General features: G+C 39.1%; 1 protein-coding gene across 1 annotated transcript in view; it reads right to left on the reverse strand.

Annotated features, from left to right (window-relative positions):
• The window catches only part of LOC109841117, a 21,044-nt gene continuing 13,696 nt past the window's right edge, over positions 9,109-16,456 (reverse strand). The window contains exons 7-11 of the mRNA XM_020409986.1: positions 16,113-16,178; positions 14,012-14,128; positions 12,246-12,370; positions 12,075-12,143; positions 9,109-10,752 (exon numbers count right to left, since the gene is read on the reverse strand). Coding sequence (XP_020265575.1) covers positions 10,212-10,752; positions 12,075-12,143; positions 12,246-12,370; positions 14,012-14,128; positions 16,113-16,178 — 918 coding nt within the window. The 3' untranslated portion in view covers positions 9,109-10,211. The remainder of the gene's footprint in view (positions 10,753-12,074; positions 12,144-12,245; positions 12,371-14,011; positions 14,129-16,112; positions 16,179-16,456) is intronic.

The raw sequence follows: 16,456 nt of genomic DNA on the forward strand, positions 1-16,456 counted from the left end.
GTGATTAATAAGATAAGCTACCGTATACACCGTATCCGCCCAAAATGTCTTAGGCAGATCTGCATGTAATCGCATGCTCCTGGCACTCTCCGTTTAGGCTCTGCTCATCCTCTCTGCAATACCGTTCTGTTGTGGCTTCCCTGGAGTAGTCCTCTCTAAACGAATACCATTTGTAGCATAGAACCTCTTGAACTCCTCTAGTTCGTATTCTCCACCATTGTCTGATCTCAGACACTTCACCTTCAGATCTGTCTCGTTCTCCACCATGGCCTTCCACTTCTTGAAGACTCCGAACACCTCTGAATTGTGCTTCATAAAGTAGACCCACACCTTCCTCGAGTGATCGTCGATAAAGGTGATATAGTATCTCGAACCGCCAAAAGAAGACACACTGGCTAGACCCCATACATCTGTATGAATTAACTCTAGCTTCTGAGCCTTAGGTGGCCTTCCATCCTTCTGAAAACTAACCCTATTTTGCTTCCCAAAGATGCAATCTGCACAAACCCCGACTTCCACAGAGTCAATCCCGGTTAGCTTTCCCTATGAATGTAAGATCTTCGTCCCCTTTTTCGCTCATATGCCCTAGCCTGTTGTGCCACAGATTTGTACTCTCTTTTCCAGCTACAATTGCGAGGGTGTCACTCACATATAAGGTGAGGTAGAGAGTTCCTAGTATGTTGCCTCGAGCAACAATCATCGTATCGTTGGAGATTCTTCACGAATCCCCTGTGAATGTCGAAACATAGCCTTCTGCTCCAAGCTATCCCATCGAAACAAGATTCTTCTTCAGCTTCGGCACGTGTCTCATGTTCTTCAAGGTCCACTTAGAGCCCTTCATTTGAATCTGTACTTCACCATTTCCAACAATATTACAAGGCTCGTTATTTCCCAAATAAACTTTTCCAAAGTCCCCTGCTACATAATTCTGGAGAAGCTTCCTATTAGCAGTGGCGTGGAAAGAGGCTCCTGAGTCGATGACCCAAGAATCCGAGTCGATGTCCACAGTAAGGATCAATGCATCATGCACGATATAAGCCTCCTTCTCACCCGTATTCTTCTTTGGACTCTTGCAGACTGAAGACATATGGCCCTCCTGACCGCAGTTCCAACACTTCCCTTTAATAGGCCTAACCTTCGAGTTCGACCTCTTCTTCACTGATTTCGACCGATTCTTAATCTGGTTTCCTTTCTTCTGACTTCTGCCTCTCTGCTCAAAACTTAGAGCTGAATCTGAACCTTCTGATTCGGACGATTTTCTTCTAACCTCCTCGGATAGAATCATGCTAACAACCTCACTTAGCTTCAATTTCTTTTTCCCCTCCGAATTGCTGATTGTCGTCACACAACCTGTCCAACTATCCGGCAACTGCGATAGTAAGAGTAGGGCCTGTACTTCGTCATCAAATGTGATGTCTACGGAGATAAGTTAATCAACAATCGTGTTGAACTCGCTGAGGTGCATCGTGAAGGACCGTCCTTCTGTCATCTTGAGGTTGAAAAGAGTCTTGACGAGATGCACCTTGTTTGCTGCCGACGGTTGCTCGTACATCTTCACGAGCACTTTCATAAGCCCCACCGTCGTCTTCTCCTTCAAGATATTGTGGGCTACTGATTTGACAAGCGACAACTGGATTTGCCCTAGGCCTTCCTATCCAGTATCTCTCAATCATCATCTGACTCCTCTTTCTTCTGTCTCTTATCTTTGCCCATCAACGGGCGATACAAGTCCTTCTGGTACAGAAAGTCCTCCATCTGCAACTTCCAGTAGGCGAAGTCTGAGCCGTTAAACTTCTCGATCTTAGATTTGATTTCCTCTGCCATGACTTTCATACAAATTGTTGAACGAAGCTCTGATACCAGTGGTTGGGGATTCGAAATAATCAAATCGAACCCTTGCCCTTCCGGACCTTGTGTTGAAAGTAGGAAAATTCACCTTAAATAAAGATCAAAAACTTGCAAAAATAATAAAGGAGACGAACACACAGATTTAACGAGGTTCGGCAACGTGCCTACGTCCTCGGGAGCCACACCACACAATTCTTTTGATTAATTGAAGAAGAAATACAAGCTCTCAAACTAGGGTTTTATCTCTCTGAGATTCTCTCTTTTTCTGTTGTCAAAAACTCTCTTTTTTCATGTGTATCCAAGCCCTTAAAACGTTTAGGTATATATAGAGTCTTGAAAGAAACAGAATCAAAAACTGTTTAGAAAACTGTTTTACTACGTTGCGGTCGACCGTGGCGGGCGACCGCACTGATTCCCGGGACCAAAAATCCATACAGGGTTGGCGCGGTCGACCGCCACGGTCGACTGTCTTCATCTTCAACCTCTTGTCAGCTCTAACCTCTTGTTATCTTCTGTGCATGTTCGCGGTCGACCGCCACGGTCAACCGTGCATGCCTCCTCTTGTTTTTCTCGATTTTTCTCCCTCGTTTTGATTCCAGCTTCGGCTTCAACTTTGGGTCTACACTTTAGACTAACATAAACCGACGACTAGTTTCTCTAGAAAGCTTTGAACCCTTGAGTTTTAAGCCATCTCCTACATAGACTATTTCCTGAGGTAGCCTGGTAATTACTTAAACCTGGATAATCACTTACTCAATCGTGGTTGGCTATTTGGATGATAAATGTAACAGAAGAACTAATTTCAACATTCTTAAAATATACTAGGGATTAATTTCAAAATATGAAGATTCGTGGGGCTAATTTCTAATCATGAAAGATTTGGGGTACTAACATACAACCGAAAAAAACAAAGAACAAAACATGCAAGTTTCTTCACACTGCCTTTAAGCGGCTAAGCCTGCATTCTTTCACAATTTTCTTTTCTTCAATATTCTAGCCATTGACATCCAAATACATCATTGCATTAGAGCCCTTCTCCCCGAACAGGTCAAGAATCACTTTTCTGTCAAAAAAACAGCCCACATGTAAAAGAAAATAACAATGTTTAAGCATAAGCCTTCAGAAAAAGAGAAAAATATGAAAGCTAAAACGATCCAATGCTGGATTCTCCCCTGAACGCAGGACATACACATCACCAATGCAAACAGCCACTTCTCTTAATACAGACAGGACATGAGGTAAGTAACGTGCTCTAGTCTCCGTTGATGTACTATATGACATGCAAAAAGTCTTTTCCATTTCTGGAATTATCTACCTTAAGCTGCAGAATTAAATATTCAGCATATTTTGATATATATAAGTGCATCAACAAGATTATGCAAAATGAGGAGACATGATAGTTTACTAGCTTAGCTTGAAATTCTACGACAAAGAAACCTAATCATTTTAAGAGCAAGTTCATTGATTCATAAAGTTGGACCAGTCTCTAAAGTTTGCTTCAAGAATGATTAGTATTATAAATATATAATTCTAGCAGAAATCCTTAGCTGCTAATTGGAGCAAGGATGACTGCTCGTTTCTTACAAAGAATAGAGGAAAAGAAGACAAAGCATGAGGATGCATATACGTCCTTTGTCGAATACCATAACAAACACAGATGTAAAACATCAGGTTCTATTTAATTCTTTGAAAACCTCTTATATCATGTTAAATCAATAATCCATGCACAGGTTGAGGATGGTCTGACTGCTTGTTCATTTGTTTCATATCGGAGAACTTCTAGAGGTCAGACCGTCTCAAATAATATGGTAATCACAGTACGCAAACAGTAAGTTTAATGGCTTACTTCCACACAATGCAAAGTTTATAATAATTGCGTGTTCTTCTATAACATAATCCTTCATATCATGTTAATTTATGTTGAAATGCGATGATATAACATTCAACATGACCAGGAACTCTTAACTGGATCTTGGTTTCAAAGAACCAAGCTCCAAAAAGGTGCTGAAATAAGCAATATTGAGAGGCTTAAGACGAGAGTAAGCTTCTGGTACTTTTGAGTTTTGACTTGAGATTATAGATAGTTTCAAATGAACCGAACTACCGAAGCACATACAGATGTTATCATACGATTGAAGGATTTTAGTGAACTGAAGGAGCTTCCTGTGTAAAATTATAATAATTTCATTGGTGTGAGTTATTTAGCTCCTTCCATGAGATTACCATCTTCTGTGCTGGATATGAGTTAAATTAACACTAAGCAATCTTAAGAACTGAAGAAGCATGGTCCTAGATGGTGTCAGAGGAAAGGAGCATCTAGATGCTGACAAATTGTAGGCATACCTTGTCACTGGAGAGACTTTCAGAAGCTCTAAGCTTGTGATATGTTAATTCGAGCAAAGCAAAGCACAATTATGGTCTCTCGACTTCAATAATCAAAGTAGGGTAGCATTCAGAATAGCCCTATTCTATATCATTGTTTTAAATATCAGCCGATAAACTGATATACTATCAGCGACTTAACAGTTTTGGGGGTCTTCCGCTATGATAAGTTTGATTTTAAATCGGTTATCATTTTTGAATGTTTGTCGGCGATAATGCGGCGATAAAGTGAGATATTTGGCCAATATTGTTTGCTCAAAATAGCGAAATTATCGGCCTTTGGTTTGGATTTGGGTTTGCTATTTGGATGTTTAAGATTTATAAACTATTTGTTGCTTTTGAAACTTGCTTTGTCATGCCCCAGGGACGCGAGCCCATTGGCACAATGTAAATCCTGGGATCCATGGATATGCAACACATAGTTTGGCTCAATCCACTGCCAAAATTGGCTAGCCAATGTTGCACTTGGCTTTCAAGACCCATCATTTCAATCCACTGCCAAAATTGGCTAGCCAATGTTGCACTTGGCTTTCAAGACCCATCATTTAAAACCATTCAATCAGTCACTCAATATCCGATATGAGACTAAATCTTAGGATATCACAATCACCCCACCTTAATTGCGCGATGTCCTTGTCACAGCATAACAATTGGCACATCCCAGAATTGCCAAGCGATGTGGACTCTAGAGGTGGGTCCTACGGGCTCTAGAGGTAGCTCTCACAGTGCTCACGCAATGTAGCACCTAGTCATGCATAGCACTTAGCTCTACACTTCCGGCTGGCAACTACTCTGTTAACATTTATCATGCCCCGAGCCCGTGAGCCCGTTAGCGTGATATAAGTCCTGATTGTCACGCCCCTGGCCCAAGGGTCCGTTGATGCGTGCAAGTCTTGGGACCCACAGAGAGCAACTCGTGATTAGCTAAATCTAATTTACCAAAATGCTAGCACTAATTATTCTTGGGTCTTGGGTTTTTCTCAATTTAAGCCGCTAATATTTCTTCACACTAGTCTATGTGGAACTAAAGTATGTGGGTGTCACAATCATCTCACCTTACAAAGACGACATCATCGTCGTCACGACATGACGATTGGCACATCCCAGTGTTATTGTCAGGCGATGTGGACTCTAGATGTGACTTCTACGGGCTCTAAAGGTGACTCTCACCACATCCACGTGGTGTAGCAATGTCATGTATAGCACTTAGTTCCACACTTCCAGCTGGTTAACTGCTCTGATATTGTCCTCGTCGTTATGACATGATAATTAGCACATCTCAATGTCACTGTCAGGCGATGTAGACTCTAAATGTGGCTTCTACGAGTTCTAGAGTGGCTCTCACCGTATCCACGCGGTGTAGCACTTACCCTCATATAACAGTTAGCTCCACACTTCTAACTGGCTAACTATTCTAATACCATTTGTCATGCCCCAGGCCCATTAGCGTGATGTAAGTCCTGGGATCCACGGAGTGCAACACATGGTTTCCCTTAATCTACTGCTAAAATTGGCTAGCCAATGTTGAACTTGGCTCTCAAGACTCATCATTTAAATCATTCAATCCCTCACTCAATATCCGATATGGGACTAAATTTTAGGGTACCACATGGTTCTTTAGTGATTAGCTTATATTTGTTTATGAATATCGACATTGTTGATAACTATTAAATCTCAAATTAGTAAGTTAGTTTATAATCACGTGATTACACAATAATTATGTTGATGATTCTTCATTCTCTATGTTATATTGTTATTTGCTTGTAATGTTATTCCATTTTTTACTAACTATGCACTTGAATGGTTTCATCGTGCAATTAAGAAGCAAGTTTCTACTATTGGTTAGTGATCCTAAACATGATTATTTACATTTTGGTATGTTTATATTTCATTAAGTATGGTTAGATTACCTTTTTATGATATTATATTATGTATATACACCATTTAGTAATATCAATCCCATAAATACTACTTATCTCCGATATATACATGATTTCTGCTATCCGGTATGGATTTTAACCGTCCGATGAATATCCGATAACCAATATTTAAAACCTTGCTCTATATAAACATATGGTTTACATGTTGGAAAAGGCCAGTTCATACAACAAAAATCCATTTCACACGTAAAAGCTTTCGCCAACCTTGATGTTGAATAGCTTAGCATTTCATGGAGGGTTATTTGATGTAAAACAATGTTATGCAGGTATGAAGATCAGCAACGATAATGTTTCATCAAATCGGCGATCAATCTAGGTAGGAAGCTCGAGAATAAAGTGAAGCTTTCGATGATTTTTAAGCAAATATTGCAATGTATTCAGTTTACAGCCTTTGTAAATTATTCAGATAATAAATGTAATGATTTGTTCTCTTAATACAGTTCGACTCGTAATATTTAGATCAGCAGAAATACGCAGCAACAGAATCACTCGCTCACTAATCAAACTAAATACAGCATAATCGCAATTGATACTAAGATTGATAATAACATGCACGCAATAGTGGTTCCGAAAATACTGGATCGATAGAAAACAGAATCTTCGCCAGGTTGAACTGGTTCGACGTGAGGGATCTCAGGAGGTGGTTCATACACGCCGAAGATGAGGGGAGGAAGTTCTTCGAGAGCCATGTAATTAGGATGAAGTGACGCCTCTGGACTAAAACGCCTATGGAACGAACTGATGCCTAACTGAGCCTCCACGCTACTGTCAATCTGATGAGTCATCCGTGTAGGTGTAAATTTTGATCTCCCGAAAACAGGGAACTTCGTTTGTATTAATAAGAAGGCTTATTACAAACTAATAAATCAAATGTTTACAACAGAAGCGGAGGGAAGGCCCTCCTTGTTTAACGTGGGTTCCTCGGTGGCGATAGGACGCCACGCTAGGTGCTCGTGCCGAGTCTGCTTCCCTTGGACGATCCGATCGAAGTTGCTGCCGGAGCTTCAGTTCTCAAACGAGGGAGCATTTGGCAAAGGTCCACGTTCAACCTTTGGGAGATTAGCCAGCAGAATATGCAACAGCCAATCCCCCTTTCATGCTGGCTGAAGATGGGTTTTAATAGGCAAGGGATGACATAGGCCATCCCTTGATTCATGGGATCTGACCACGTGAGGGAGACAGCTTGACTGCTCCTTGAATTATGGGATGTGACCACACGTCGTTCAGAGATATCCTGCTGTTCACCTGCAACAGGAGCGGTCATTCGAGGAGCCATGTTTTACATCACGTCACTTAGGAATAGGAAAGCCCTTCCTCGTATGCGTGACAGCGGCTGTCAGATACTCGAGTGGATATGGCCAACTCACTGAGCGCCGGCGGCCCTCCCTTCTGTTTGAACAAGTGAGGTAAGCCGCATTTATGAGGGTGCAGGCTGTTTCGGCGCCTGTCCGCTCATTTGTACTGTTGACGGCCATCTGACGGTCTTGGGGTATTGTGCCCTCTCCCTTGATTTGTGGGATTTGACCACTGATGTAACTATTCCCATACTCCAAGTGGGCAGTTGACAGTGAGCTGGCGAATCTGCAACTTGGGTCTGCAGGCGAGCTTGTGACTGCAGGCAGACTTGGGTCTGCAGGCGAGCTTGGGGATTGCAGACAGACTTGGGTCTGCAGGCGGATTTGGGACTGCAGGCAGACTTGGGTCTGCAGGCGGATTTGCAGGTGCAGGCGAAGCTGGGGACTGCAGACGATCCTGGGTCTGCAGGCGAGCTTTAAGCTGTTAGGCGAGCTCTATAGCATGGATCGAAGAATAGGCCGTAACTTTCAAACCGTAAGTCGGAATTGGACGAATTATATATGAAAATCGCCTATCTCGACGAGATGGAGCCATCCGAACCGAGCCGAAGGCTTCGGTTCGCTTCCTCCGTTTCGCCAAATTCCTTACGGATTGGAAGATATCTGTGTTTTCCCCTTTTTCTGCTATTTCGGGCGAGGTTTTAGCAGTTTTGTTCTGAACTTCTCTGATAAGGATTAAAGGCAATTTTTATTGCCTACAATCTGTTCGATGTATTCGGGCACAGTCTCGAACGTCTGATAGTCGAACCACGGGGAAAACTGTAAATCAACTATACCAGTCTCTGGGTCAAACACGAGATCGTAGTCTTTAGCGTCGGGATCAGCCATACACCAACGGATCATAGGAAATCAGATCTGACTGAGATCGTAGTCTTTAGCGTCGGGATCAGCCATACACCAACGGATCATAGGAAATCAGATCTGACTCGACAGCAGCAACAGGAGAAGACAGGGATGTTTCTGTGGGTGGTGTTGTTCGTTGGGGAAGATGGCAGAGGAGAAAGATGTGGGGTTTATGGAGGACTGCTCGGCAGGGAGGTTAGGCGGTCTGTTTGGGAGTAGACAACAAGGGAGGGCTCGCGACTAATGGTTGAAGGAGCGCGGCTGGGTGTTGGGGCTGGTGATCGGAGTTTGAAGAGGGTGACTGGTTGTCGTGGATCTGCTTTCAAGAGTGGAGAGGACAGAAAGAAGGTTGGCGCCGGTGGTTGACAGAAACCGAGTAAGGGAAGATGCAGTTCGGTGAAGGAGGAGGTAGGGCTTGTTGGTGGCGCTGGATTTTGACGGAAACAGGGGGAAAGGGAGGCCGTGATTGGTGGCGCAAGGCTGCAGGAAGGGAGCGGAGGTTGAAGATGATGAACAGGGTGAGCGGACTTAGGGAAGCGGTTGTGTTATTTTACGTGAGGAAGAGGAGTTTGGCGGCTTAAAAAAAAGAACAAACGAAAATAATTGCTAGGGTATCACACCTCAATTAAGCAAAAGAATTTTTATTCATTCTTCAATAATTAATTCTGATTACAACAATGTTTATATAGAGAAGAATATTACAGATTTTTGAAATCTCAATCAAATCTCTCTCAACCTCATCCAATAACAAACTAAATAACTAACAAATATCATCTCACAATTCAAATCTGAAATCAACTACTAACTGAAAAATAACTAAAAAAACAAAATCTAAAACATCAAAACCATATCGCAGGGATCTGATGCACGGCTGAAATACGGCGTCTCCTACGTTGATAAACACGACGAAAATCCTGTGCACGTGCCTGGATGTCCTCATCATTATTTAGGCCTAACAATAGCACCATCATGCGATAAGAGCATTTCACAACTCATCACTTCGTTGATTAAGAATTTCCTTTGCAAATTATGGATATCATCAATATTTTTGAGCAAGTTGTAAACAGCTTATGATATTTTTCCTATACAGGCAACCTCTATGTCATAAGCATCTAAATTTTTGGGAAAGAAAGACATCAAGAAAGTATAACCAACTTTATCATTGCCCTAGTACAAGTGCTTCTAGTTGTTCCTCCATATGAAATATACTTGGGAATATTGAGCAACTTCGTGAAATGGGAGGATCAGAAAACAAAACTCGTACTGACAGAACATAGCATTTTTTGCACATCAAGACTAACAAATATAAACAGTGAGGGGGAAAGGAAACTTGTTCTAGGAAAAGGTAAATAATGCAAACATTACCCATGAGCTCTACCGTCAGATAAAATATGTAAAAGAGCCTGTCTGACAGAATTCTTATCCTCATTCCACTGAGTTGCTGATTCTACGCTTCCAACATGTTGAGCTACTCTTTCTCTGATATAGTCCTCTAGAAGTGCACCTCTCCGCTTCTAAGCATCTTCATGCTTCTATCCCTATTACATTTTTTTAATATATCAAGGTTTCTTTTGCAGAAAAGACAAGTAAATCACTTTAATGCTCTTTTGCATCTCGATCTTACTGAATCAGAAGAAGTTTTCTTGAATATGTTTGAAGGCTTAGTCTATTTGGTGCAAGGACTATGAGTTTCCAAAAGTTCTTTGATATATGATGGTGATGAAGAATGGATAAGAAACTACATTTTGTTCCTGTTTAGCCAGAATCTCGTCATTAAGAAGAGAAAGCTGGAGGAGTTAGAAATAGATGATTCTGCTTTGAGACAACTACTTACTCCACTAGCTTATGAAAGGGAGCTTTTTGACAATTCTACGCTTCCAACATGTTGAGCTACTCTTTCTCTGATATAGTCCTCTAGAAGTCCACCTCTCCGCTTCCAAGCATCTTCATGCTTCTCATGAACTTCTGGATGTTGTTTTATGAAAGTAAAATCACGCTCCTCTATGAATTTCCAATCGTCAAAAAGCTCTCTTTCATAAGCTAGTGGAGTAAATAGTTGTCTCAAAGCAGAATCATCTATTTTTAACTCTTCCAGCTTTCTCTTCTTAATGACGAGATTCTGACTAAACAGGAATAAAATGTAGTCTCTTATCCATTCTTCATCACCATCATATATCAAAGAACTTTTGGAAACCCATGGTCCTTGCACCAAATAGGCTAAGCCTTCAAGCATATTCAAGAAAACTTCTTCTGATTCAGTAAGATCGAGATGCAAAAGAGCATTAAAGTGATTTACTTGACTTTTCTGCAAAAGAAAGCTTGATATATTAAAAAATAATAATGGGGATAGCTTCAAATTGATATAGCATGAAACTACAAGTAAACTGTAGGAAATGGTAAGAGAGCACATTTTCCCTAAGTCTATGAAACATACATTTTGGTAGCAAGTCAGAACAAACATAGTCATGTAAAGACCTTCACAAGGAGGAAATTTTACTGGATTTTTTAAAGAAAATATGTACCTATGAAGCATACATTATAGGCTGCACCGAGCTGACCTCAATTAGCCACTTTTTTAACCGTTTTTCCGGTCGAAGAAAGGGAAATAAGCAGTAGTGTCAACAAATAAAAGAAAATTAAACCAGGAACATAAAAAACATCAAAGTATCTAAACACGACATTTGGTAGAGAATTTTCAATACGGTTTGAAAATGAGACAATTATTAAAAACAATAAACTATAGGTATGTATATTACAAACACATCCAGTGTGTAATGCCTTTTGTACCAGGATCCAGATCTCTCAATGAGTCTTAAATTAAGTACACTCCCTTTTCTCCAGACTTTTCTATGGGTCGAGATGAGGATACTAGGTGAAGACTTGTATGCAACTTAATCAATAGGCCAAGATTAAGGCTAGGTTGTCTATGGGTATTCCCTCGGCAAATTAAATATAAACTCTAATAAAACAAATCAAGACCACCATTTATTTTAATATCTTATGCACTTGGTCCAGATTGAGTAACCCTATAAGCCTGAAGCTGATTGTACTCAAAACGTGGCTCCCTATTTATTAACCAACATATGGTTGGATTTATGTCTGTCTAGCTTAACCTTACTCAAATGACTTCAGGACTAAGAGAGCAGCTTGAGCTTAGCTGGATTAAGCATGTTAGCTTAAACGTGTGAGTTAAGCTTGAAAACGGCTTAAAAGGTAGGAGAACTAGACATGGAAAGTTTGAACTCAAAAAGCATTTTAGTGTTAAGATGTGCTGTGTGATTACATACTAATGGTTCTTTATTGGCGTCAAGCTTCATGACCATGCCATGCTTAACTGTAGCTGTCAAGGGGAAAGGTACATTTGAATATGAAATTATTATAAAGAATAGATGATAAACATAGCAATACATAACTCAAAGTTTCAAATATAAGAGTGCATGCTACCTAACAATTGACTTTATGGAACTAAATCGGGAAAGAAAGTTAGTCTTCACAATTCAAACAATAGTAGAACTTGCAGGTAGAGTGATGAGGTAGAAGTATTAAGAAGACTGCACAAGGGAATGACGAGGAAATCTATCTTTTCTGAAAGTAAGGATGACGAGGAAATCTAATAATATATCAATCTCATGTTGCAACTTAAAAAATAAAAACACAAACCCACGATAAATTGTACAAAAGAGCAAACAGACTTGAAGGACTTGACCTTGATGAAGGTTTTTGTACTTCCCCCTCGACAGTTGCTCTCAGGCACAAAGGGGCTAGATATTCAGACCTAAAAAGACATTCAAGATAGAGTACAAAAACAACTTAATGGAATAAAATGGAGAATATCAGGGGAAAACTCATTGTGAGCACAAAATGATGAGAAACTTACGGGCCCATTGTAGAGAGATCATCCAGTGCTGTCATCTTTTTAAGATCATTCAGTGCTGTCATCTTTTTAAGGTATTTGCGTGAAATTTCACTGCCCATGGAATTATATTTCAGCGAAACGCAAGGCTGCAAGGTATTAAAAATTTAAACAAGAAAAAATCAACCTTCTATTAACAAAATGTAGAGAATATAAAATTTGAAAAAGAGAAATCTCTGCATCTTTAATAAAAGAGCAAAAAAGAAAACAGGTAAGTTTCTTGAAACTTGGTATAGGAAAGCTAGCGAAGTTGGGAAAGGACAATCCCATTACCCACAACGGATTCAGTCTATATATATAAGCACCTTACAGCTGAGGTACCTCCTGATGCGATCACTCTTACTTGGAGGAGGACTAAAAGGACTAAACGCTTTGTAATCCTATATACTGGAACTAACAAGATCATTTAAAACCAGAAAAAAAAGTTATCAAAATGCTGCCGTTAGATATATCGGTATTTAGATCTAGTATATCTTCTGAGATATCATGAGATGAGATGCAATTAGATATGTTTATCTATTTCGTAATATCTTCCTAATCTCTATTTAAGAGAGATTAGGGTTTGAGGGGGGGTAAATAGCTTTCTCTTTTCTATTTCTCTATAGCTACAACAAATCAACTGAAAAGAGAGAACTCTATATTCGCAGTGGGAATGAAACTTGAACGGCCAAGATTAAACAAGAGCATATTAAATATTGTTCACCTCTGCATTGTCAATGCGATCACTAGAATCCACCATCGATATTCCCTGCCTATAGCATGGACATGTGACTAAAAGGGTGAGATTCATGTTATATGAAAAATCTTCATAATTTTATGAAATGGATGGCAAATCCCATTTAAGTTTCACAATAATTAAAATATTACTCTTTTCAAAAGACTCCCATATTATACTTTTAATAGAATACTATTTCATAAAAGCCATTATTATAATCTGATTGAGGTTAGATTTCAAACACAGCAGAGTAAACTGTACAAAACATGAGAAGCTATCAATCTGCTTCTTGTGGCTAAAATATATGGTATCGACATTAAATGACACCAACTGCTTACCCAAATCGATAGGATAAATAAAAAAATCACTGGACCTTCCAATATTACTATGCAGGCGATGCAAGACACTGGGCATCAATTCAGATTAAAATCATTTACCTTACATGTATGCAACTTAATGTTACTCCATATCTTCAAAAGACAATCCCAAAATTATTTTAGACAATAGTGCTTATAAATTAAGACCTGACAAAAACTCGCAACAGCGCATAAAGCAGCATGGATGATAGTATCTTGTACACGGTTTAAGAACATTGAGCTCAATGTTGAAGGGTATAAATTTAGTAGTTTGAAGTTAAAGTTCCCTCCTTAAATTTAGTTCTTCAACCAAGAGTCAATAAATGCAACTAAAATAATGTAAATGTTCACATATAAGAGATGCCGAAATCATAAATTAAAACAGAGAAAACAGGTGTAGGTACTATTTGGATGAGACTGGACAGGAATTTTTGTAGCCTCAGGTTTTCAAAGCAATGTCCATTCAGTTCTGAAGCATGCGTTGAGGGACAGCAGAGCTTAATAGCAGTGTTGTCTAACCAATACTATTTAGAAACACTGCTTACCAGGCATCACTAAAGGCTTTTTTAAATAAAAGAAGTAACTAAGTAATGATTCTTAACAGATGCTAGAAATCCATATGTTACATTTATTGGCCTCAACTGACCATGTAAGTTTACCTTATCAGATTCAATGATTTCTTGAGTTGTATTCTTGCTTTTTTGCACCTCGAAATCATCAATATGTTTCAAAGATGGGTGAAACTGTAAGATTTCAGTAATAGGATTGAGGTGTAACTGCACGATTGAAAAGAAAAGAAACATAGTTAGATGCCTTGCCAACCTCATTGAACAACAATATGGATCATCCTTCACTAAGAAGTCAATACCAACAACATAATTATGATCAGTAGTTAATTTGACATGCATAAAATAGGCGTATATAGACATACAAACAACCGAATAGTTGTGGACATTTTTCTGAAACCTGTAACCCAGATTCTGTGAAGATACGTTACTACATTAAATGACATAGACCTGATCAAATCCATAATAAAATCAATAACCACCAATAACCGTACAGAGGACTAGATGCCTCAAGATCTAAGCAATAATACAAGGAGGCTAGAACTCAATCAGGAAGTTTGTCATCATCCAGTTTTCATTATGAACACAGATCAACATAAAATTAGAAGGACGAAGAAAATTATCTTCAGTAACAAATTATTCTGATAACACTTTCAAGTTAGTTGTTCAACAGCCATATTCTGAAACTATAAACTATATTTTCCGAAAAAATACATCATTATACATTTGACAAAAATATGTCACTTGGTGAAAATTCTACGAGAAGTGCATTGTTGCTTCCAGAAGATTAATTGGCAACTTGCCAGTACAAATCAATAGCTTTAGAATCCAAAGAAACGATATGATTGCATTATTATATAAATCTATACAAATAAAGTAAACAAGTATGAAATCTATCTCCGGAAAACAGAGTTTAGTAAACCAAATAATGTACTATGTTTCTGAAAATCCAGTTTTCATGCTACCTAATATCTAACCATGGCATGGACACAGTAAAGTATGAGCTGGACGGGCAAGAATGCATTTGTGTTTTGAATATCTGCGAGATCAAGGGAGGAATCTGTATCTCAGACCTATCTGAATACATATCCCTATCGAATTCTGTTCCTGTTAGCCTACCATGTGTATAATACATAAGAGCGACCGTTTGCGCATGGTTGCTCAAAAATTGTCAAAGGAAAGTCATTGTGCAAGGCCACCCACTAAAAGAGCTGAAAAATTGTGATGCATTGCTTCTTATGTTTAAAACAACTGGATGATCATAGGGATTAATTTCAGAAGAACTTAAAGATTATTTAAGTAGCTACAAATTTCCTCCATTCTAACAACAAAGAAACCTAAAAATCTTGTGATGATGAGTTAGCATGCTTGTACAAGAGAATATTTCTTCTGATATAGTAAATAAGGACTAACATGAGACAAAAACAATATTATGAAGAAAATGGTTAGATCATAATAGGTAGAGGAAAATGTCAGTTGGGAGGAAAATGTATAGGCTGCCACGAATATTAGGAATCCCCTGACCTCCTCTCCTGATTTTCTTATGTTTGGCACTCATCAAAGCAGACATATACTGTTGCTATATATAAATAAATTAAATCCTATTTAAGGATATCATTCCACAATCTGGATTTGTCATGAAAGCTAAGGTTATGGGAATCTTAACCAACATTACGCTCCATAATTATCATGTTGTTCATCAAGAAAAGATAGATTCTATGACAACTTAACTTGCTCCCAATTAGATTCTGCCAAGATGATTTGCAAGACTATAAACAACATAACCAGAAAGTGTTTTGTTCTCATGGGAAGTAATCATAGCCAAATCCATTATTTGGAAGATCTACTGAGTATCGCCTACTCACATTCAGCATTGTTGTCCGAGATGTGATAGAGGAAAATGTTCAAGATAGCGCAAAAGGAGGAGAGCGAAAAGATAATTAATTAGCAGGATTTGTAAGCAATTGCTTAAGTGCCATTTTATGCAAGAATGAGAGAAGAAAGATGGAATACTATAGATTCAAATATGAGATCAAAGATCCTCCTTGTAAAAACTGACAGTCCATGAAGTGAGATTAAGATCATTGTGCTATCCCATCCAATCTATTATTTACTTGACGCTAAAAGATAGCTACAAAGTGCATCAAGCGGGGGTGGGGGGTGGGGGCTGGGGGCATTTATTTAAGTATTTTACCTTGTTCCCTATCAGAATTCCTGTAGCATATCCTGTAGTGCAGCCTGTCCTGGTTGATGATAATGCCTGGGGAATACAGGCACCAAAAACCGGTGTCAATTAACAAAATCTCAGGAATAGCCGGTCACAATATTCTGACTTAACTAGTACCAGAAATTGATGAGTCCAATAGAGTCTCGTCGAATAATAAATTGCACAAGCTAGATGGAAATGCTATTTATAGCTATTGAAGGTGCTAGCCTCATAAGATTTTTAAAAACATAGGGCAAACATACATACAAGTGTTCTGACACAATGAGTATTCAAGCATGCGAAGGAGAAAATCTAAAGTGGCAGGTAGTATA

This window comes from Asparagus officinalis, chromosome 5 (assembly GCF_001876935.1).
Source record: "Asparagus officinalis chromosome 5, Aspof.V1, whole genome shotgun sequence".
Lineage (NCBI taxonomy): Eukaryota > Viridiplantae > Streptophyta > Magnoliopsida > Asparagales > Asparagaceae > Asparagus > Asparagus officinalis.